Source organism: Odocoileus virginianus, chromosome 18, assembly GCF_023699985.2.
Source record: "Odocoileus virginianus isolate 20LAN1187 ecotype Illinois chromosome 18, Ovbor_1.2, whole genome shotgun sequence".
Classification (NCBI taxonomy): Eukaryota; Metazoa; Chordata; class Mammalia; order Artiodactyla; family Cervidae; genus Odocoileus; species Odocoileus virginianus.
In genome coordinates, this window is record NC_069691.1 from 6,943,727 (window position 1) to 6,961,009 (window position 17,283).

At 43.4% G+C, this 17,283-nt stretch overlaps 1 protein-coding gene across 8 annotated transcripts in view; it reads right to left on the reverse strand.

The window, feature by feature from the left end:
- The window catches only part of TLE4 (TLE family member 4, transcriptional corepressor), a 151,169-nt gene that overhangs the window by 20,375 nt on the left and 113,511 nt on the right, over positions 1-17,283 (reverse strand). For all 8 annotated transcript variants that reach the window (XM_070480312.1, XM_020903227.2, XM_020903218.2 and 5 more), the window contains one exon: positions 118-237. In XM_070480312.1, the coding sequence (XP_070336413.1) occupies positions 118-237 (120 nt within the window). The remainder of the gene's footprint in view (positions 1-117; positions 238-17,283) is intronic.

Here is a 17,283-nt window from a genome sequence, read left to right on the forward strand (position 1 = left end):
CTAGAATGTTGTTATCTTGCGATCTAGTTTTGGTTGGTAACATTAAGAGGGTAAAAAGGCTGTTGATTAGAAAGCAGGATAAACTGCCTCCCCCAAAGCAAAGGCGAGTGAACCTACATAACGGGCTGCAATGTCCTTTTCTTCAGTTTTCTGCTTCTTGCTATCAGAGGAATAGTCTGTGGAGTTTCTGTGCTTCTCAGCACCACGGAAACTGGCTGATGGGGATACCGAAGAGCTCTGGAATTAGAAAGGGAAGCAGAATTGAGAGATGACCAGTCATTTAACCTTGTCATTTTTAAAAACCACATGAGACTTTATCTCCTTTTTGCTCTTAGTATACGCTCACCAAGCTGTTAAGAGGATTCAGGCCTCTCCCTACCCACTCTGGGTTGATGCACGTGTGCGTGCTAAGTCACTTCAGTCATGTCAGACTCTATGCGCCCCCATGGACTGCAGTCTGCTGGGCTCCTCTGTCCATGGGATTTTCCAGGCAAGAATACTAGAGTGGGTTGCCATTTCCTCCTCCAGGGGATATTCCCTATGCAAGGATTGAACCTGCATCTCTTACATCTCCTGCATTGACAGGTGGGCTTTTTACCACTAGTGCCACCTGGGAAGCCCGCCCTGGGTCAGTACAGCTGTGAAAAGATCACTCCCCAGTGGTCAGATGTGACGATGGCGACTCCTCCACTAGCTCCAGAGGCAGGGGTGCAGGGTGGGAGTTTAAAGGAGCAAGACTGAGGGCCAGTAAGTGGGTTCCCATTGACAGGGGATGACTAACTCTAAACCCTTCCTCCCTGTATCAGTCCATCTCAAGGTTTTGTATGATTACTCTATATGTAGGAACCACGCATGGTAACTACTGCTACTCAAACATTCACTCTTATGTTTGGTGGCAGAAAAGATGGCAGGCATTATCCATTAAAGGCTGAAGACAGAAGCAAAACAGTACAAGTCAAACAATTTCATAATGTGTACTGATAGCTTCTTGACTCTCATCTATGTCCACTGAATTCCAATCCTCATTCCCAGGCCGTAAGACTTGCTTCAATACTTCTGCTTTGCTTTCCTACCACGACCCAATGCAATCAGGCTTTTACAACCAGTATGCCATTGAAATCATGCACACAAACACTATCTGTGAGCTACTACCTACCAATTTAATGCCAACCCCTATATCTAGTTTTTCCCCTTTCCAGTCTATCCTCCACTTTTCTGGGATACTCAAACAAATCTCTTTCCAGAGATTCTCACCCTTCCTTAAAAATGACAAACGGTGTCCCACCATCCACAGGGGAAAAACACCCCAACTTCTGAGTGTAGCTGTCTTTCAAAGCCCTTCTCTCTGCCCCACTTCAGCCCGGGCCTGGTCTCAGAGCTCTCAGCATGCTGCCGCTTCACCCTATCCCGTGCCTGTTGTCACTGCACTGGGAGCCTTTTCCCTCTGGCTTTCAAGAATGTCCTTTCTCTCAGATGTTCCCTTTGAAACCCTCTTTCATTACTCTTAAGAACCAGCTCTAGCTTCACTTTTCGATACTCCCTCAGACACTGTCAGGCAGGTCCTTCCCACTCCAGGCTGCAGACCCCCGATGGGGGGGGGGGGGGGCGGGCGGACACACACCCAGCACAATGAGTGGCACTGAGCTGCCAAGAATTGTTTTTTACGAACAGAAATGACTGTACAAACCCTCAGCACACCTCAATCGTAATCCAAAATTCATGTGGTACATTCCTTTCCAGAGGGTCCCTTGGCTGAACAAATCCATAGGAGGTCGTTCAGTAGAGTAGGATCTGAGGCATGATGCCCCTTAGGTCTGGCAACGTGGCGGCTCTGACCCTTCTTCACCTTACTCCATCATGTACTTCTACACCCCTTCATCCTACTAATGTGGTGTTTTACAACAAGAAGAAAAATGAGTATATCTGTGTATGATTCACCGAGTCTTTTGATTTTGATATTCTCCACTGAACATTACTGTTACTGGGTCAAAAAGGAAAACTTGATTTTTAAACAATGATAAAATATTTTCTTAAAAATTAATACTAATAAATCCATGGCTGATTCATGTCAACGTATGACAAAACCCACTACAATGTTGTAAAGTAATTAGCCCCCAACTAATAAAAATTAAAAAAAAATTTTTTAAAGAAAATAAAAAAAAAATTAATACTAAATGGTAATGTTTATTTATTGGCACACATATACAAATAGCTTTTTCTTTTTAAACTGGCTGTTTCAGGAACTGTGGGTAGCACTTTATTTGTGAATTTGACTGTAGAACAGAGTTCTACATGTTGGAGTTTCCCAGTAGAATGATAAAGTAGTTAATTACCACTAGCATTTAAAGGTTATGCTGAACAATAGGCACTGGGGCAATCAGCAATGTTCTAATAACATAATTGCTCTAGAATCAAATTGGACTTGGCACGGACTCTCATCATGAATCTAACAAGTCTACCATTCTGCCACTGGAAGGCCATTTGGACTTTTGCTAGACATGTGAACAGGAGAAATTGAACACTGATAAAGACAAAAATCAGGATTTTACAACAAAAGTTTATTTTTATTTCTCTACTGTTATTTTTTTTCTCTACTGTTATTTTAACAGCTTAGTCAGTTTAGGTATTTCCCTAACTTATTACATAAGAAACTTACCAGAGTTGCATTATTATGCTTTATAAAACTACAAACTTAGAAACATTAAACACAGATCTTTTTTCCTTACAGTTGCATCATGTAAATTAGCAAATTTGTTATGAATAAAGAGTCACACTGAGAAAGCAGTGGCTGATTTGGAGAGGGCAAAATATCTTAAATGTGAATGGTTAGTAAAAACTTCTAAAAAATAAAACTAATAACCTAGAATTAAAAAATAGAAATTTAATTTTAAAAAGTAAACACATATTGGTAGATTGAAAAAAAGGATGTAGATGTCTAATAAAAGATAAAGAGGAGGGAAACAAAATGAAAATTAAAAAAAATAATAAAATATATGAATCCTATTACATGGAAATCCTAACTGCTTTGGTAATAAAAGAGAAGCATTACAGTCAGTTATTCCTAACATTATAAATCAGAGTAGCTCAAAATGAGAAAAATTCTTGATCCTAGTCTGAAACCCAGCCTGGACTTTACTAAGGTTATTGATCAAGTCAGTTGCAAAACTGCTACTCTAACTGTAGCTCATTCAGTGCAGAATTAGTCTGGGTCAGGGACACTCATGGGGAATCTGTCTGATGGTGGGGGTGGATAGAGAAGACAGGCTTAAAGCCAGAAAGACCCTTTACTGATGTCACAACCAAAGCCCTCCAGCAACTGAAAAGGGTGGCCCCACCCCTTCATCATGACTCTTCTGTCACCTCAAGATCAAAGATGACCAAGTATGAGAAAGAGTTCTATAAAGTATTCCTCCACCCCCAAAGAGGTGGTGGTGTTATAATCAGCTAATTATAATAACAGGTAGCACAGATTTTACCAGCAGGCAAGAGTGTCTCTCTGGAGTCAGACTGCCTGGGTTAAAAATCTTAATAGCCCTGTAGCCTTGGGGATGTTGTTCAGTCTCAATGTGTAGTCAACAACACCCCACTCACTTTCTCAACCAGGGTGCTCTGAAGGCTAAGTGAAAGAAGCCACATAAAGTATAAGGCACAGTCCCTGGCATGTAACTGAGCCTCCACATTATTTTCTGTGGAGTTAGTGTGGATCTTCTATTTGAAGCCTCACCTAAGGACTATTCTAAGCATTTGGGTAGAGCTTCCAAGGGGGCACAGTGGTGAAGAATCCACCTGCCAATTGCAGGAGATGGAATCCCGATCTTCCTGGGTCGGGAAGATCCCCTGGAGTGTGGAAATGGGAACCTGCTGCAGCATTCGTGCCTGGAAAATCACATGAACAGAGGAGCCTGGTGGGATACAGTCCATGGGATCACAAAGAGTCAGACAGACTAAGTACCCAGGCACACAACAAAAAGCATTTGGGGAGCACTGTCTCTCAGCATAGATATGAAGATGGCCCATAATGATAGGGCTCCTACAGGCTGCTATTAACTAAAACACATCTTTCAACAATCACAATACTGTTTTGGTGTAATACTTCAGGTAAGACTATAAATACCACCTCCACACTGGACTTTCTAATTTGACTTCAAATGCATTTCAAGCTAACTTCACTTTCCAGAGGCACAGGTGCAGTGCTCAGATGTCCCTGCCAACTTACAAAATCCCAACCAGCAAGAATATGCCAAAGGTTGAGCAGACAAACATGATCAAGAACTCTAAAACTCATGTTATGGTTTGTTTGCTCATCAGCTGATAGCCCCATCTATTTGGTACCAAAGGGTAAATCCGCTTTCAAGCACATAAGGAGGATAATTACAGGGCAGAGGGAACCATGAAAATCTGGTCAGGGTGACCGCAAGTCCTGGACTGTCCCCACTTTACACCTGCTCTCCAGGTATCTTTACTCTCAAAACCAGCCCACTTTAGAGAATGAATATACTGCTACTCTTAACTGTAGTTCTTTCAGAACAGGAATTAGTTTTAGGTCAGGGCAATTCAGGGGAAGTTTGTTTATGGCAGTAGGGGTGGGGAGGACAGAGAAATCAGGCCCCAGGGCCTTGCTGACTCTTTACTGATGCCATGACCAATGTCCTCAATCATCATTTCCTCTGAAGAAGACTGATGTCTCAGAAATAGATTACCGGTGACTTTCTTGGCTACACAAAGGCCAGATGGAGCTCAGCAGGGGCTCCGTCCACCCCTCCTTCCAAGCAGAGGGGCCTTCAGGAGGAGTCCTACCATCCCAGTCACACAGACTTAAGCGTGGCTCCTGGTCCTCAGAGCATTTCATGGTTGTGAAACATTTTCAACAAGTTCTGAAGCAAAGGGAATATCCTGAATAAACTTTATACCAAACTAACCATACTATCTCTCAGCACATTTCTGATTGAGGTTTTACTGTACAGTATTATACAAAATGTTTCTTTTCCTGTTCACAGAGCTCTTTTAAACTAATATTTTAACATTTACCTCATTTATAAAGAAATAACCAAGAGAGACAGAGAAAATAATCCTCAAATGGGAAAAATTAAGTATAAAACTTTAAAATGAAATTTATTTGATCAAAACACATGTCTTACCTACTGACTCATAACACATGCAAATTTATGTAAAATAGCTTAAAATTTATAGCATCCTGGTAGTGAAAAGCCTGAATATGGTAGGGCTCTAAGCCAGTCATTGGTTGTCAGTTTACTGCTCATTACAGTAAGACTTTTTTTTTTTCATAACCTGCCTGATTAAGGAAGTCATTAAAAACACAATCTGTACATAACCCTTATGGAACATGCTTTTTTCAAATTAACATAAATCAATTCACCTTCAAAAATGACTAGGACTTTCGGAAGACTGCCCTCGTTAAACAAGATTTAATATAATCTCCATGTAAGTAATGAGTCAGTTCGTAATAAAATGTTTCACCTTCTGTAACATTTTGTGAACAACACGTTCTTTTAAAATGGTCTACTGCCCTCTTTGTCTTTCTGCCTCTCTCCTGGTAAGAAAAACTCGATTCCAGACTCTTTTGCAGATAATCAAAATTCCATCAAATCAGAGGAATAAGTAAGAAGAGAGGCAGTAACCACGATGATCATGCTATGGGTACCCGAGTCAAACAGCTATGGGTTGGAGGCCTTTTGCTGTGTGACCTTGGACAAGTTACTGAACCTCTCCCAAGCTTCCATTTCCAGTGGGCAAAATGAGGATAACAGGAGCTCCTCCTTAAAAGGTGGCTATGAGGATTAGGGGAAAGTACGTGTTGTGAAACATCTGCAGCTCCATGAAGAGCTATTACCTCTTTGGTAATGCGGAAAACACCACACAATCTTTACTCAGTTCACATATGGACTCATTTGACAAGTTATTTACTGAAGACCCACTAAGTACAAAATACAAAGATAAATAAAATACCTCCCCTGCCCTCCAGCAGGGTTCCATGAGTTAAAAATACTTAGGATACACAGAAGTCCTACATATTTTCTCCTTCATGCAGCAAAATCTACAGCAATTCAATACTTGGTCATTCATGTTTTGCTTCCAAGGTTTCAGCATTATGTATTACTTGGTCAGTAAAAAAATGTCATAATAATTTATAAGGTATCAATAAAACTGATTTTAAATTAGAACATTATCTTGATGTCCTCTTGGGGTTTCTGGACTGTTATTTCCTCTTCCTGGAATAAAGCTGTTGGCTCCACCCCAGAAATATCATTAAAGACAGCTACTTTAGCTGGCCAGCTAAGCTGCTGGGGCATGATGCTTTGACACCAAAGGTACAGGTTTTATACAGGCACCTAAACTTCCTCTCTTGACAGCCACTGTCTGCATGTGGTCCAAACTGTAGGTCACATGTGGAAGCAACTGGGCAGATGACAGGGGCCAAGTACATTCCATGACCATTGATGGAAACAATCCAAAGCAAGGGATGAATTTATTACCAGAGATGGCACAGGATGAACAATCTCCCAGAAACCATAATAAAAATTACCAAGTACACACAAATATTGCACACAAGTAACAAATGTCTTTTGAACTGTCCAATCACCCCAAAATCACTTCATGCCCTTCAGATTTAATGAACTGCCTCAAGGCTTGCAAGACCCTAATATTCCTATGTGCATCCGTCCTCCACCCAGAATTTGCTTCCCCTCATTTATGTAGATCCTATACATCTTATATGCAAACAGTATATAAATTAGTCACATGCAACTGCCACCTTCTTCTGAGGTTTTTTTTCCAGAATCGTACCTATAAAATATATCCTAAATCATTCATTCTCCAAATGCCTTATAATCAATGTTACTAGGTCTTACTGATAAATATGATGTGGTACATGAGTCTGATTGCCCTAAAAACAAACGTGGGGTAAGTGGTTGGCAAAATTTTCCTTCCTGAATTTTCTGGGAAGGTGAATTGGCTTTAGACCCATTCCTGTACTGTGTTCTTAAATCAAAATATCAACACACTTGTAACAACTGCATGGAAAGAAGCTGAAATAGGGTAGGTGCTCAGAGAAAAAAAGTGACTCAGATTTAAGACTTGGCAAGCTGTATCTTAATGGACCAGAAGCCTCATTTAAGCAACTATTAAAATTTATTGGAAAAGAAAATCTTTTCATGTTGCCATTTTTTTCCCAGTAAAGTGTTTTAGTCTATTAGAAAGGCTAAACATTTTTTTCCTCCTTAGAGTGTTAACTCCACAGAGCCTCATATATATTCTCATATATTATGTATGCAAATATACTCCATACAATATCAGAGGGCAATTCACCGAGAACAGAAAAGGAAACAACAGTGTATCAATTTAAAGGTAGGCTTCCTAACAGTTTCAAGGTTGCTAATCAGAAATGCAAAATCTAGGTCTTCTTCATACCACTTCAAAAGGGAAAAACAGTTTCAGTGATCACTTAGCCAATCTGGTTAACATCCTTCATTAAAATATCAAAATGAACTGTATTCTAGAACAGAACTAAGAGAAACATTAACGTTAGCCATATGCTTCTTGGAAGAAAAGCTATGGCCAACCTAGACAGCATATTAAAAAGCAGAGACATTACTTTGCCAACAAAGGTGCGTATAGTCAAAGCTATGGTTTTTCCAGTAGTCATATATGGATGTGAAGGCTGGACTATAAAGAAAGCTCAGAGCTAAAGAATTGATGCTTTTAAACTGTGGTGTTGGAGAAGACTCTTGAAAGTCCCCTAGACTGCAAGGAGATCCAACCAGTCCATCCTAAAGGAAATCAGTCCTGAATATTCATTGGAAAGACTGATGCTAAAGTTGAAACTTCAATACTCTGGCCCCCTGATGCAAAGAACTGACTGAATGGGAAAGATTTAAGGGAGAAAAAGAAAGGGACAACAGAGGATGAGATGGTTGGATGGCACTACCAACTCGATGGACATGAGTTTGGGCAAGCTCCAGGAGTTGGTGATGGACAAGGAAGCCCGGAGTGCAACAAGTCCATGGGGTCACAAAGAGTCAGACAAGACTGAGCAACTGAACTGAACAGATATATGTATTTCCAACTTCCCTGGTGACTCAGTGGTAAAGAACTCGCCTGCCAATACAAGAGACTAGGATATCATCCCTGGGTCAGGAAGATCTCCTGGAGAAGGAAATGGCAACCTATTCTAGTATGTGTGCCTAGGAAAGCCCATGGACAGACAGGCCTGACCAGCAACAGTCCATACGAGTTGCAAAGAGTCAGACACGACTTACTCATGTACATATATGTCTTTTTTTTTTCCCAGTAGCCAGAGTTTTACAAAATTTAAAAGAAAACAGGTAAGACTAATTTTAACCAGATTAATTAAACCCAATGTATCAAAAAGTATGTCAACTTACAATCAATATCAAAATTATTAATGAAACATATAATTTTTTAACGTCTTTAACATCTGATGTGCATTTTATACTTACAGCATATCTCAATTTGGACTGGCCACAGTCCTGGTGTTCAATAACACACATGGCGTTTGGCTATCATTAGATGACACAGGTCTAGAATGTCTTCAAGTCACAATAGGAATTAATCCCAATTACTACAAATTTCTGATCTGGCTGCTGTCTACCTTCTCCAATCCAGTTGAAAGTCACCTTCTCCAATCCAGATGAAAGTCACCTTCTCAGAGTATTGGACATTCCAAAATCTTTTATCCCTCAATGCAGGCTTCTGCCAAAAATGCCCTTCCCTAACCTCTGAGCAGCTAGTATTTTTAAACTTTTTATTCCTCAGCATAAGTATCACCTTCTCAAGAAAAGGTCTTGCTGGGGACACTATACAACAAGATCCCTCCCAGAAACCTCTATCATAGTCCCTGGTTTACTTCTTTCCCAGCATCTGTATCACAGCCATTCAGCTCAGTTCAGTTACTCAGTTGTGTCCAACTCTGTGTGACCCCGTGGACTGCAGCATGCCAGGCTTAGCTTTCCATCACCTACTCCCAGAGCTTGCTGAAACTCATATCCATCAAGTTGGTGATGCCATCCAACCATCTCATCCTCTGTTGTCCACTTCTCCTCCTGTCTTCAATCTTGCCCAGCATCAGGGTCTTTCCCAATGAGTCAGTCCTTCGTATCAGGTGGCCAAAGTACCGGAGCTTCAGCATCAGTCTTTCCAGTGAATATTCAGGACTGATTATCTTTAGGATTGACTGGTTGGATCTCCCTGCAGTCCAAGGGACTCTCAAGAGTTTTCTCCAACACCACAGTTCAAAAGCATCAATTCTTCAGCACTCAGCTTTCTTTATAGTCTAACTCTCACGTCCATAATCAGTTCAGTTCAGTAGCTCAGTCGTGTCAGCTTCAGTATCAGTTCTTCTAATGAATAGTCAGGACTGATCTCCTTTAGGATGAGTTGGTTGAATCTCCTTGCTGTCCAAGGGACTCTCAAGAGTCTTCTCCAACACCACAGTTCAAAAGCATCAATTCTTCAGCACTCAGCTTTCCATACATCCATACATGACTACTGAAAAAACCATAGCTTTGACTAGAAGGACCTTTGCTGGCAAAGTAATGTCTCTGTTTTTAATATGCTGTCTGGGTTGGTCATAGCTTTTCTTCCAAGGAGCAAGTGTCATTTAATTCCATGGCTGCAGTCACCACCTGCAGTAATTTTGGAGCCCAAAAAAATAAAGTCTGCCACTGTTTCCCCATCTATTTGCCATGACGTGATGGGACCAGATGCCATGATCTTAGTTTTCTGAATGTTGAGCTTTAAGCCAACGTTTTCACTCTCCTCTGTTTCATCAAGAGGCTCTTTAGTTCTTCTTTGTTTTCTGCCATAAGGGAGGTGTCATCTGCATATCTGAGGTTACTGTTATTTCTGCCAGCAATCTTGATTCCAGCTTCAGCTTCATTCAGCCCAGCATTTCACATGATGTACTCTGAATAAAAGTTAAATAAGCAGGGTGACAATATACAGCCTTGACGTACTCCTTTCCCAATTTGGAACAAGTCTGTAGTTCCATGTCCAGTTCTAACTGTTGCTTCTTGACCTGCATACAGATTTCTCAGGAGGCAGGTCATGTGGTCTGGTATTTCCATCTCCTTAAGAATTTTCCACAGTTTGCTGTGCTCTACACAGTCAAAGGCTTTGGCGTATTCAATAAAGCAGATGTTTTCCTGGAATGCTCTTGCTTTTTTGATGATCCAACAGATGTTGGCAATTTGATCTCTGGTTCCTCTGCCTTTTCTAAATCCAGCTTAAATATCTGGAAGTTCACGGTTCACGTACTGTTGAAGCCTGGAGGATTTTGAACATTACTTTGCTAGCATGTGAGATGAACGCAATTGTGTGGTAGTTTGAACATTCTTTGGCATTGCCTTTCTTTGGGATTAGAATGAAAACTGACCTTTTCCAGTCCTGTGGCCACTGCTGAGTTTTCCAAATTTGCTGGCATATTGACTGCAGCACTTTCACAGCATCATCTTTGAGGATTTGTAATAGCACAACTGGAATTCCATCACCTCCACTAGCTTTGTTCAGAGTGATGCTTCCTAAGGCCCACTTGACTTCACATTCCAGGATGTCTGGCTCTAGGTGACTGGTCACACCACTGTGATTATCTGGGTCATGAAGATCTTTTCTATATAATTCTTCTGTGTATTCTTGCCACCTCTTCTCAATATCTTCTGCTTCTGTTAGGTCCATACCATTTCTGTCCTTTGTTGAGCCCATCTTTGCATGAAATGTTCCCTTGGTATCGCTAATTTTCTTGAAGAGATCTCTAGTCTTTCCCATTCTATTGTTTTCCTCTATTTCTTTGCATTGATCAGTGAGGGAGGCTTTCTTATCTCTCCTTGCTATTCTTTGGAACTCTGCATTCAAATGGGTATATCTTTCCTTTTCTCCTTTGCCTTTTGCTTCTCTTCTTTTCTTGGCTATTTGTAAGGCCTCCTCAGACAACCATTTTGCCTTTTTGCATTTCTTTTTCTTGGGGATGGTCTTGATCACTGCCTTCTGTACAATGTTATGAACTTCCGTCCATACTTCATCAGGCATTGTGTCTATCAGATCTAATCCCTTGAATCTATTTGTCACTTCCAATGTTTAATCATTAGGGATTTGATTTAGGTCATACCTGAATGGCCTAGTGGTTTTCCCTACTTTCTTCATTTCAGTCTGAATTTGGCAATAAGGAGTTCATGATCTGAGACACAGTCAGCCTCTGGTCTTGTTTTTGCTGACTGTATAGAGCTTCTCCATCTTTGGTTGCAAAGAATATAATCAATCTGATTTCGGTATTGACCATCTGGTGATGTCCATGTGTAGTCTTCTGTTATGTTGTTGGAAGAGGGTGTTTGCTATGACCAGTGCGTTCTCTTGGCAAAACTGTTAGCCTCACAGCCATTATTTTGATTATTTGCTTGTCTCTTCTACTTGACTACAAATTTCATGAAGACAGGCATTTTGCACTTGGGTTTGTTGCCTCAATTAAAGGCTGCTGAACAAATGAACGATTGCAAAACTTGATCTCTTCAAGTATCAATACTCATGCATACATCTTGTTTTCATATTATTTTTATCATCTTGAGAGCAGAAATTATACATTCTTAAAGGCAGTGTGTTTTTGGTTTTTATTTATTCTCAGCACTCAATATAATGACTGCCATGGTCAGAACAACAGCTGGGGGTAGGGGTGGTTGGTTCAGGTGCACACAGTAGGCACATCCAAAGGAGACAAGTAGCCTTTGGAAGTGATAATTCGGAAAACAATGTAGGTGTTAGGAGAACCAATGACCGAAACTCCCTGCTTGTCAGGCACGACAGCAACCACCTGCATGAGTTATTGTACAACAAGAGGTCTTGGTAAGAACGCAGAACTAACAAGTCACCACCAACCCGAAGAATCTGGCAAAGGTCCAAAGAGGAAATGCCAGTCCGTATGTCCTACCAATCTTCAAGGATCCTTCTCACAGAAATCCACCGTGGATGAGCAACGCCTGTGCCACCAGGAAGGACCTCGAGTCAGAGTGGGTGGTTAGAGACCACCCAGAAACGAATCCCATCTCGTGAGACTTCGTGTTAAGGGGCAGACCACCTCTTCTCTGTTACCTTACCCTCCTGCTCTCTGCCCAGGCACCCCTTTCCCATATAGTCTCTTGCTTTGTCAGCATGTGTGTCTCCTCAGATAATTCATTTCCAAGTATTGCACAAAAGCCCACTCTCAGGACCTGGAAGGGGTCACAGTGACAGGACAGTTCTCAGGACAATGCTAAAAAGACAGTAAGAGAAAATATAAAAAAACTTGACCTGCTCATATGGTCAAAAGTGCTGCCTTTTCCCTGTTGCTCCCTGACCAATCAAGGGCAGAGGCCCCCTCCTCCAAGGTTAGCATGAGGCTTGACCTCTGGGTAAGCAAGCAAGAAGTATTTGCTGTTGCATAAATGCAACAAGGCTACCAGTTTTTCTTATTCTATAAGAGATAAATCTTCACCATAAGGGAGACATTTTTCAGCTGGTTCCCCTCTTCCTGTCTCTCATGAGCTCATCAGCTGTTCGCAGCCAGGGAGAAACACATCTCACTCAAGTCTGACCGCTGAAAAGGCAGGGTCTAAGTGAACCCTGCCTGACAGACCCACCACGTGAAGAACGCAGGCGTCAGCAGTTCCTTCTGTGGCCACTCATTTAGAGAACAGCGATCCCTGGGGATCCCCTTGAAATGTTTATCTCCTAAGGAGGTTGCGGTCAAGGAAAAAACTCCTCAGTACTGCCATTTTTGTTGTTGTTTTCTTAAGAGTACCCACATAGGTGATGAAAGAAAAGGCCAAATATGGGGCAGATATCATACTTGTTTTATATCAGTTGATTTTTAAGACAAAGATGACTACCTAGAGTCTTACGTAAATTTTTAGTGTGTAAAGCAACATAAAACATTAATATCAATCAGTTTACGACACTGACTTCAGTATACTGAGGAATAAAAACAAATGAGACACAGATACTCAGAGACACAACTTTAAATCGGGGCAAAGACATGATTTCAAACAGCAGCTTTTATTTGACAACCAGGTCTGAAGATGCAAGGGTTGACCAAATATGTAAAACACTAGAAGCAGCAGCATGCACGAAGCTAAGAATTCTCTAGGCTGACCAGGAACCAGCATTCCACTAACTGGGGATAAGATGCTGAAAGGAGAGCCAGGCCCCAGTGTAATCCCATCCTGAACCCTGTCTCAAATGATCAGAGGTCAGAGAGCTAAGTTATAAGGGAACTACAGCAGAGGCCTCGGAGCCCCGTCTCCTGTCACCCCTGACAGCTGAGAGGGCTCCGCCGGGGCTCTGGCTGGCCTTGCCTCCTTCCAGTTCCTCCTTCTCCCGGCCGCCCCCAGCCCTGCCCCGGCAGCGTGTCTCTGTCAGCACCGTCCTCCCCACGGCACTACAGGCTAAAGAGGCTGCTGACCCTTATTCTAACATGTCCTTTTAGGTTAATTACTTTTGTATACTCATGTACCCGGTGACATTTAATCACTACAGCGTTACTCGGGTAAACAGAACTGAATGGAGCCAAGTGTAATCTGGCATTGAACTAAATGGTGCGGTAATAGCAGCATGCTGAAGACCGGAAGAAAATACTTTTCCTCATCACGATGAGACATGAGGAGAATGCAATTCTATCTGTCACGATTGTATTAAAAGGAAGAATCGCATCTCAGTAGTATGCTTTTGCTATTTAATACTAACTACAGCTTTATAACGTAAGAATGGCCCAGAAAAGTTTTTGCTGAATGAATGAAGATAAAATTAACTCGAAGTGCAGTATGCCTTCTGTGGATGAATGTCTCCCCCACCCGCCTCTCCCCACGTGTGCCCACACACACAAGCACACCAAGGCCACCTCAGGACAGCCCTCTGCTGACAGCTGGCGGTCTGTCGCCTTGCTAGTCTGTGGGCTGCAGGCGTCCAGGGCGCAGGAACCGAGATGCGGATGATCCCACCACTGAGTGTGTACAGAGAGCCTCCAGGAGCAGGCGATTAATCAAAGGTCACGGCACACACCGCGGAGCCACTGAGAAAGTCTGCTCACACACACAGCCACGGACTTCCTTCTGGGGGAACAGAGGAGAGTGTACAGAGCCAGCCAGACCACTGGAGGCAGAAGTGCTTCCATGGTGTACGGAAAACAAGGTTTTACTCCTCTTTCGGAAGGATAACAAAAGACTTCACAAGCAGAACCTATAGAGTTTGACTCTGCCGCAATCCTACAACTTGAGCTGAATGGCTGCTTCTGTGTTAGCTCTGAGGACACCAAAGGAGTAAGGCACAGCCTCGGAGTGCTGTGGAGTCTAGAGGGACGAGTGGGGATGAAATCATCACAGGCTGTAGAGTGAGAGAGCTCTGGTTTCAAGTCTCAGCTCCACGACACACTAGCAGTTTGATTCCAGCACTTTCACCACCACCCCCCATCCCACCTCAATTTTCAAGCCTGTAAAATGGAGATAAGGATATCTTTCCCACAGGATTGTACTGGAGATTAGATGAGCTAACCAGAAGAAGCGGCAGCAGCGGCAGACTGTCCTTTCTTTCATGCTTACTTCTGGAATCTGCCCCAGAGGGCAAAGGCCAAGCCTTTGTCAGCAGCCCAATCTGGGCAAGTCTCCTCTTGCCTTCCTTTGAAAGAGTTCAAAGAGAGTTATGGGCAGTTTCTCAAGCCTCAGATTCTGGGGAAAAGCCACCCTATTTGTCCAAATTTGAACATTTCCGACAGCCTATTCTCCAGTTTGGGCATCTACTTGCCCCCTTGGCTTGCTGCTCTCTTGAGAAGTTCTACTCTTTCCCCTGATCTGCAGAATTCATGCCAAACACACCTTCCAGCCTGACCTGGAGTCAGGGTTAACAGAGTAAAGACCAGACTTGCAATCCCAACTGAAGTGCAGCTCCACAAACGACTCTCCAGTGATTGAGGCGTCAGGACTAGTGGGGTGGTGGGAACACAGCACAGACACCCCCACCCCTCCGTTAATAAGAGAATACCATCAGCTACTGCTGACCCGATTACCGACCAGGGGGCAGGCACTCTGCTGGGCCCCACAGCAGTGACTTGAACACAGCAGAGAGGGTGGCTGAGGACCCTATCCTCGGAGAGCACTCCCAGTAAAGAGACATTATTACTAAGAAATGAATAAATCAGTAATGTAATAAGTGAAAATGGCAGTGTTTTACAAAGGAGATAAACTGGATGCTAAGACTGAGACTAATGACAGGCTGGTCAGGGACAGCCTCTTAAAAGAGAGGACATGCAGGCTGACATGGGAATAGAGCCAATCCCGTGACAGCCAGGAGAATACTGCTACAGACAGGCAGACGAGATGCACAGGCCCCAAAGAGGGACCGGAGGGCTGGGCGCCCACAGCGGAGGGAGCGTGGGAAGGGCCCTGTTAAGAGGAGGGAGGGGTGGGCCTGTGCAAGGCGCAGCAGGCCATGGTGAAGCCAGTGTTTTATTCTAAGTGCCCCCGAAGGGAAGCGCAGTCTAAAAAATCGCTCAGGATATCTCTGAAAAGTTCTGTGTTAGAGGGGGGCCAGAGCCAGAGTTAAGACTCTTAAAAGCACTTAAGAGGAGAAAGATTATGTTGCCTACTTCCACTCTCGGTAATTAAAAATGAAAACAATACTAAGTGTACAACAGAAACCTTACATGAATGCTAAAGTAGCATAATTCTGAATCAGATCATCAAAGCTGTGTATGTGCTAAGTTGCTTAAATTGTGTCCGACTCTTTGTGACCCCGTGGACTGCAGCCCGCCAGGCTCCTCTGTCCATGTGATTCTCCAGGCAAGAATCCTGGAGCGGGTTGCCATGCCCTCCTCCAGGGGATCTTCCCGACCCAGGGACTGAACCCGTTTCTCTTAAGTCCCCTGCACTGGCAGGTGGGTTCTTTACAGGGGTCACCCGGGGAGCCCCCTTGAGGCTGAGCTCTCATCGTTTTTGGCATCCCTGCCTTTTGAGTGCTGATGGATGGGCTTCAATGGGTCTGCCAGGTAACAGGGCTTTGGAGCTAACAGTGGTCCAGGGGAGATGCTGGTGGCTTGGACTGGAGGGAGCGCTGAAGAAGGGAAAAAGAGGATGGATTTCAGAGACATGCTGGGGTATAACCCAACTCAGCATTTTACTTCATAGTAACACATATGTGTGTGTGCACCTAAGTATGTGTGTATTTCTGAGTGTACACAGGTATAGATAGATGCATGTGTCTAATTAGAATGGAATCAAGTTTGTTAACACAGTGATGTCATCCTTATCTATCTGTAATCTGACCAAGGTTAGCACTGGAAAAAGAAGGCCTCAGTCTTAGGTATACCATGAGAAGGCTCCTAACCTTAAGGGCCTGGAGCACCCACGTGCGGCATAGGAACAGCATCTTCCAGGCTTATCACAGTGAGGGAAAGGGGAGGGTTGGAAACAACTGATCTCATCCATCAGAGCTAAATTCCTATGAGGTGGAGTGTTGGTATTTAAAACAGATGCCAAAGAATAAATCCTGATTCTTAACTCAAACTTTAAAGGAAGGAAGGTAAGACCCATTTCTGTGGTCAGCAGAATGGATTATGCAAGAACACAGTGACCGTTCCAGAAGGACTAGGATGTATCCACTGAGACGCCCCATGGGAGAGAGAGACTGGGCACTGTTTGGGAAGGAGGAGAAAGCACTGTTAGGGTCCAAACCTGTGCTAAGGCCATTTTGGGCACGTGAGGAGGCTAGGCCGACGTGGAGAACAAGCACAGTGCCACAAAGACTCCAGAAGGTGTTGTCCTCTCTGGGGTGATGTCATGGGCTGGGATGAGACAAGGGGCAGGGAGCAACCAGTTCAGGGTCTGGCGTGGTTCTCCCCTCTGGCAGCAATCACCAGTGTCACAATCACCCGTGGAGCTTAAAGAACGCCCCACCTGGGCTGCACCCAGCGCTTTCACTGGACGGGTGCGACTAGGCAACTTAAAAGCCCCCAGGTGATTCTAAAGTTGAGACTTTTAGAAAATCAGCAGCAGCTGTGCTTCCTGCGATTGGAACTCCTAATGGACCAGACTCGCCTACGCATTAGCTAAGTCACCTCCCAGAGCACAATTAACTCAGCAGTAGTGACAGCAGCCTAGACTTTATCTCCTTGTGGCTGCTCATCCATGGAAGAACCACGTTTAACTGGTAAAAAGTTATGTCTTTCAAAATCCTAGTCTGGAGCTGAGGGGGAGAAAAACCACGACCGTGTCACCAGATGAGCCTCGGAGCTCT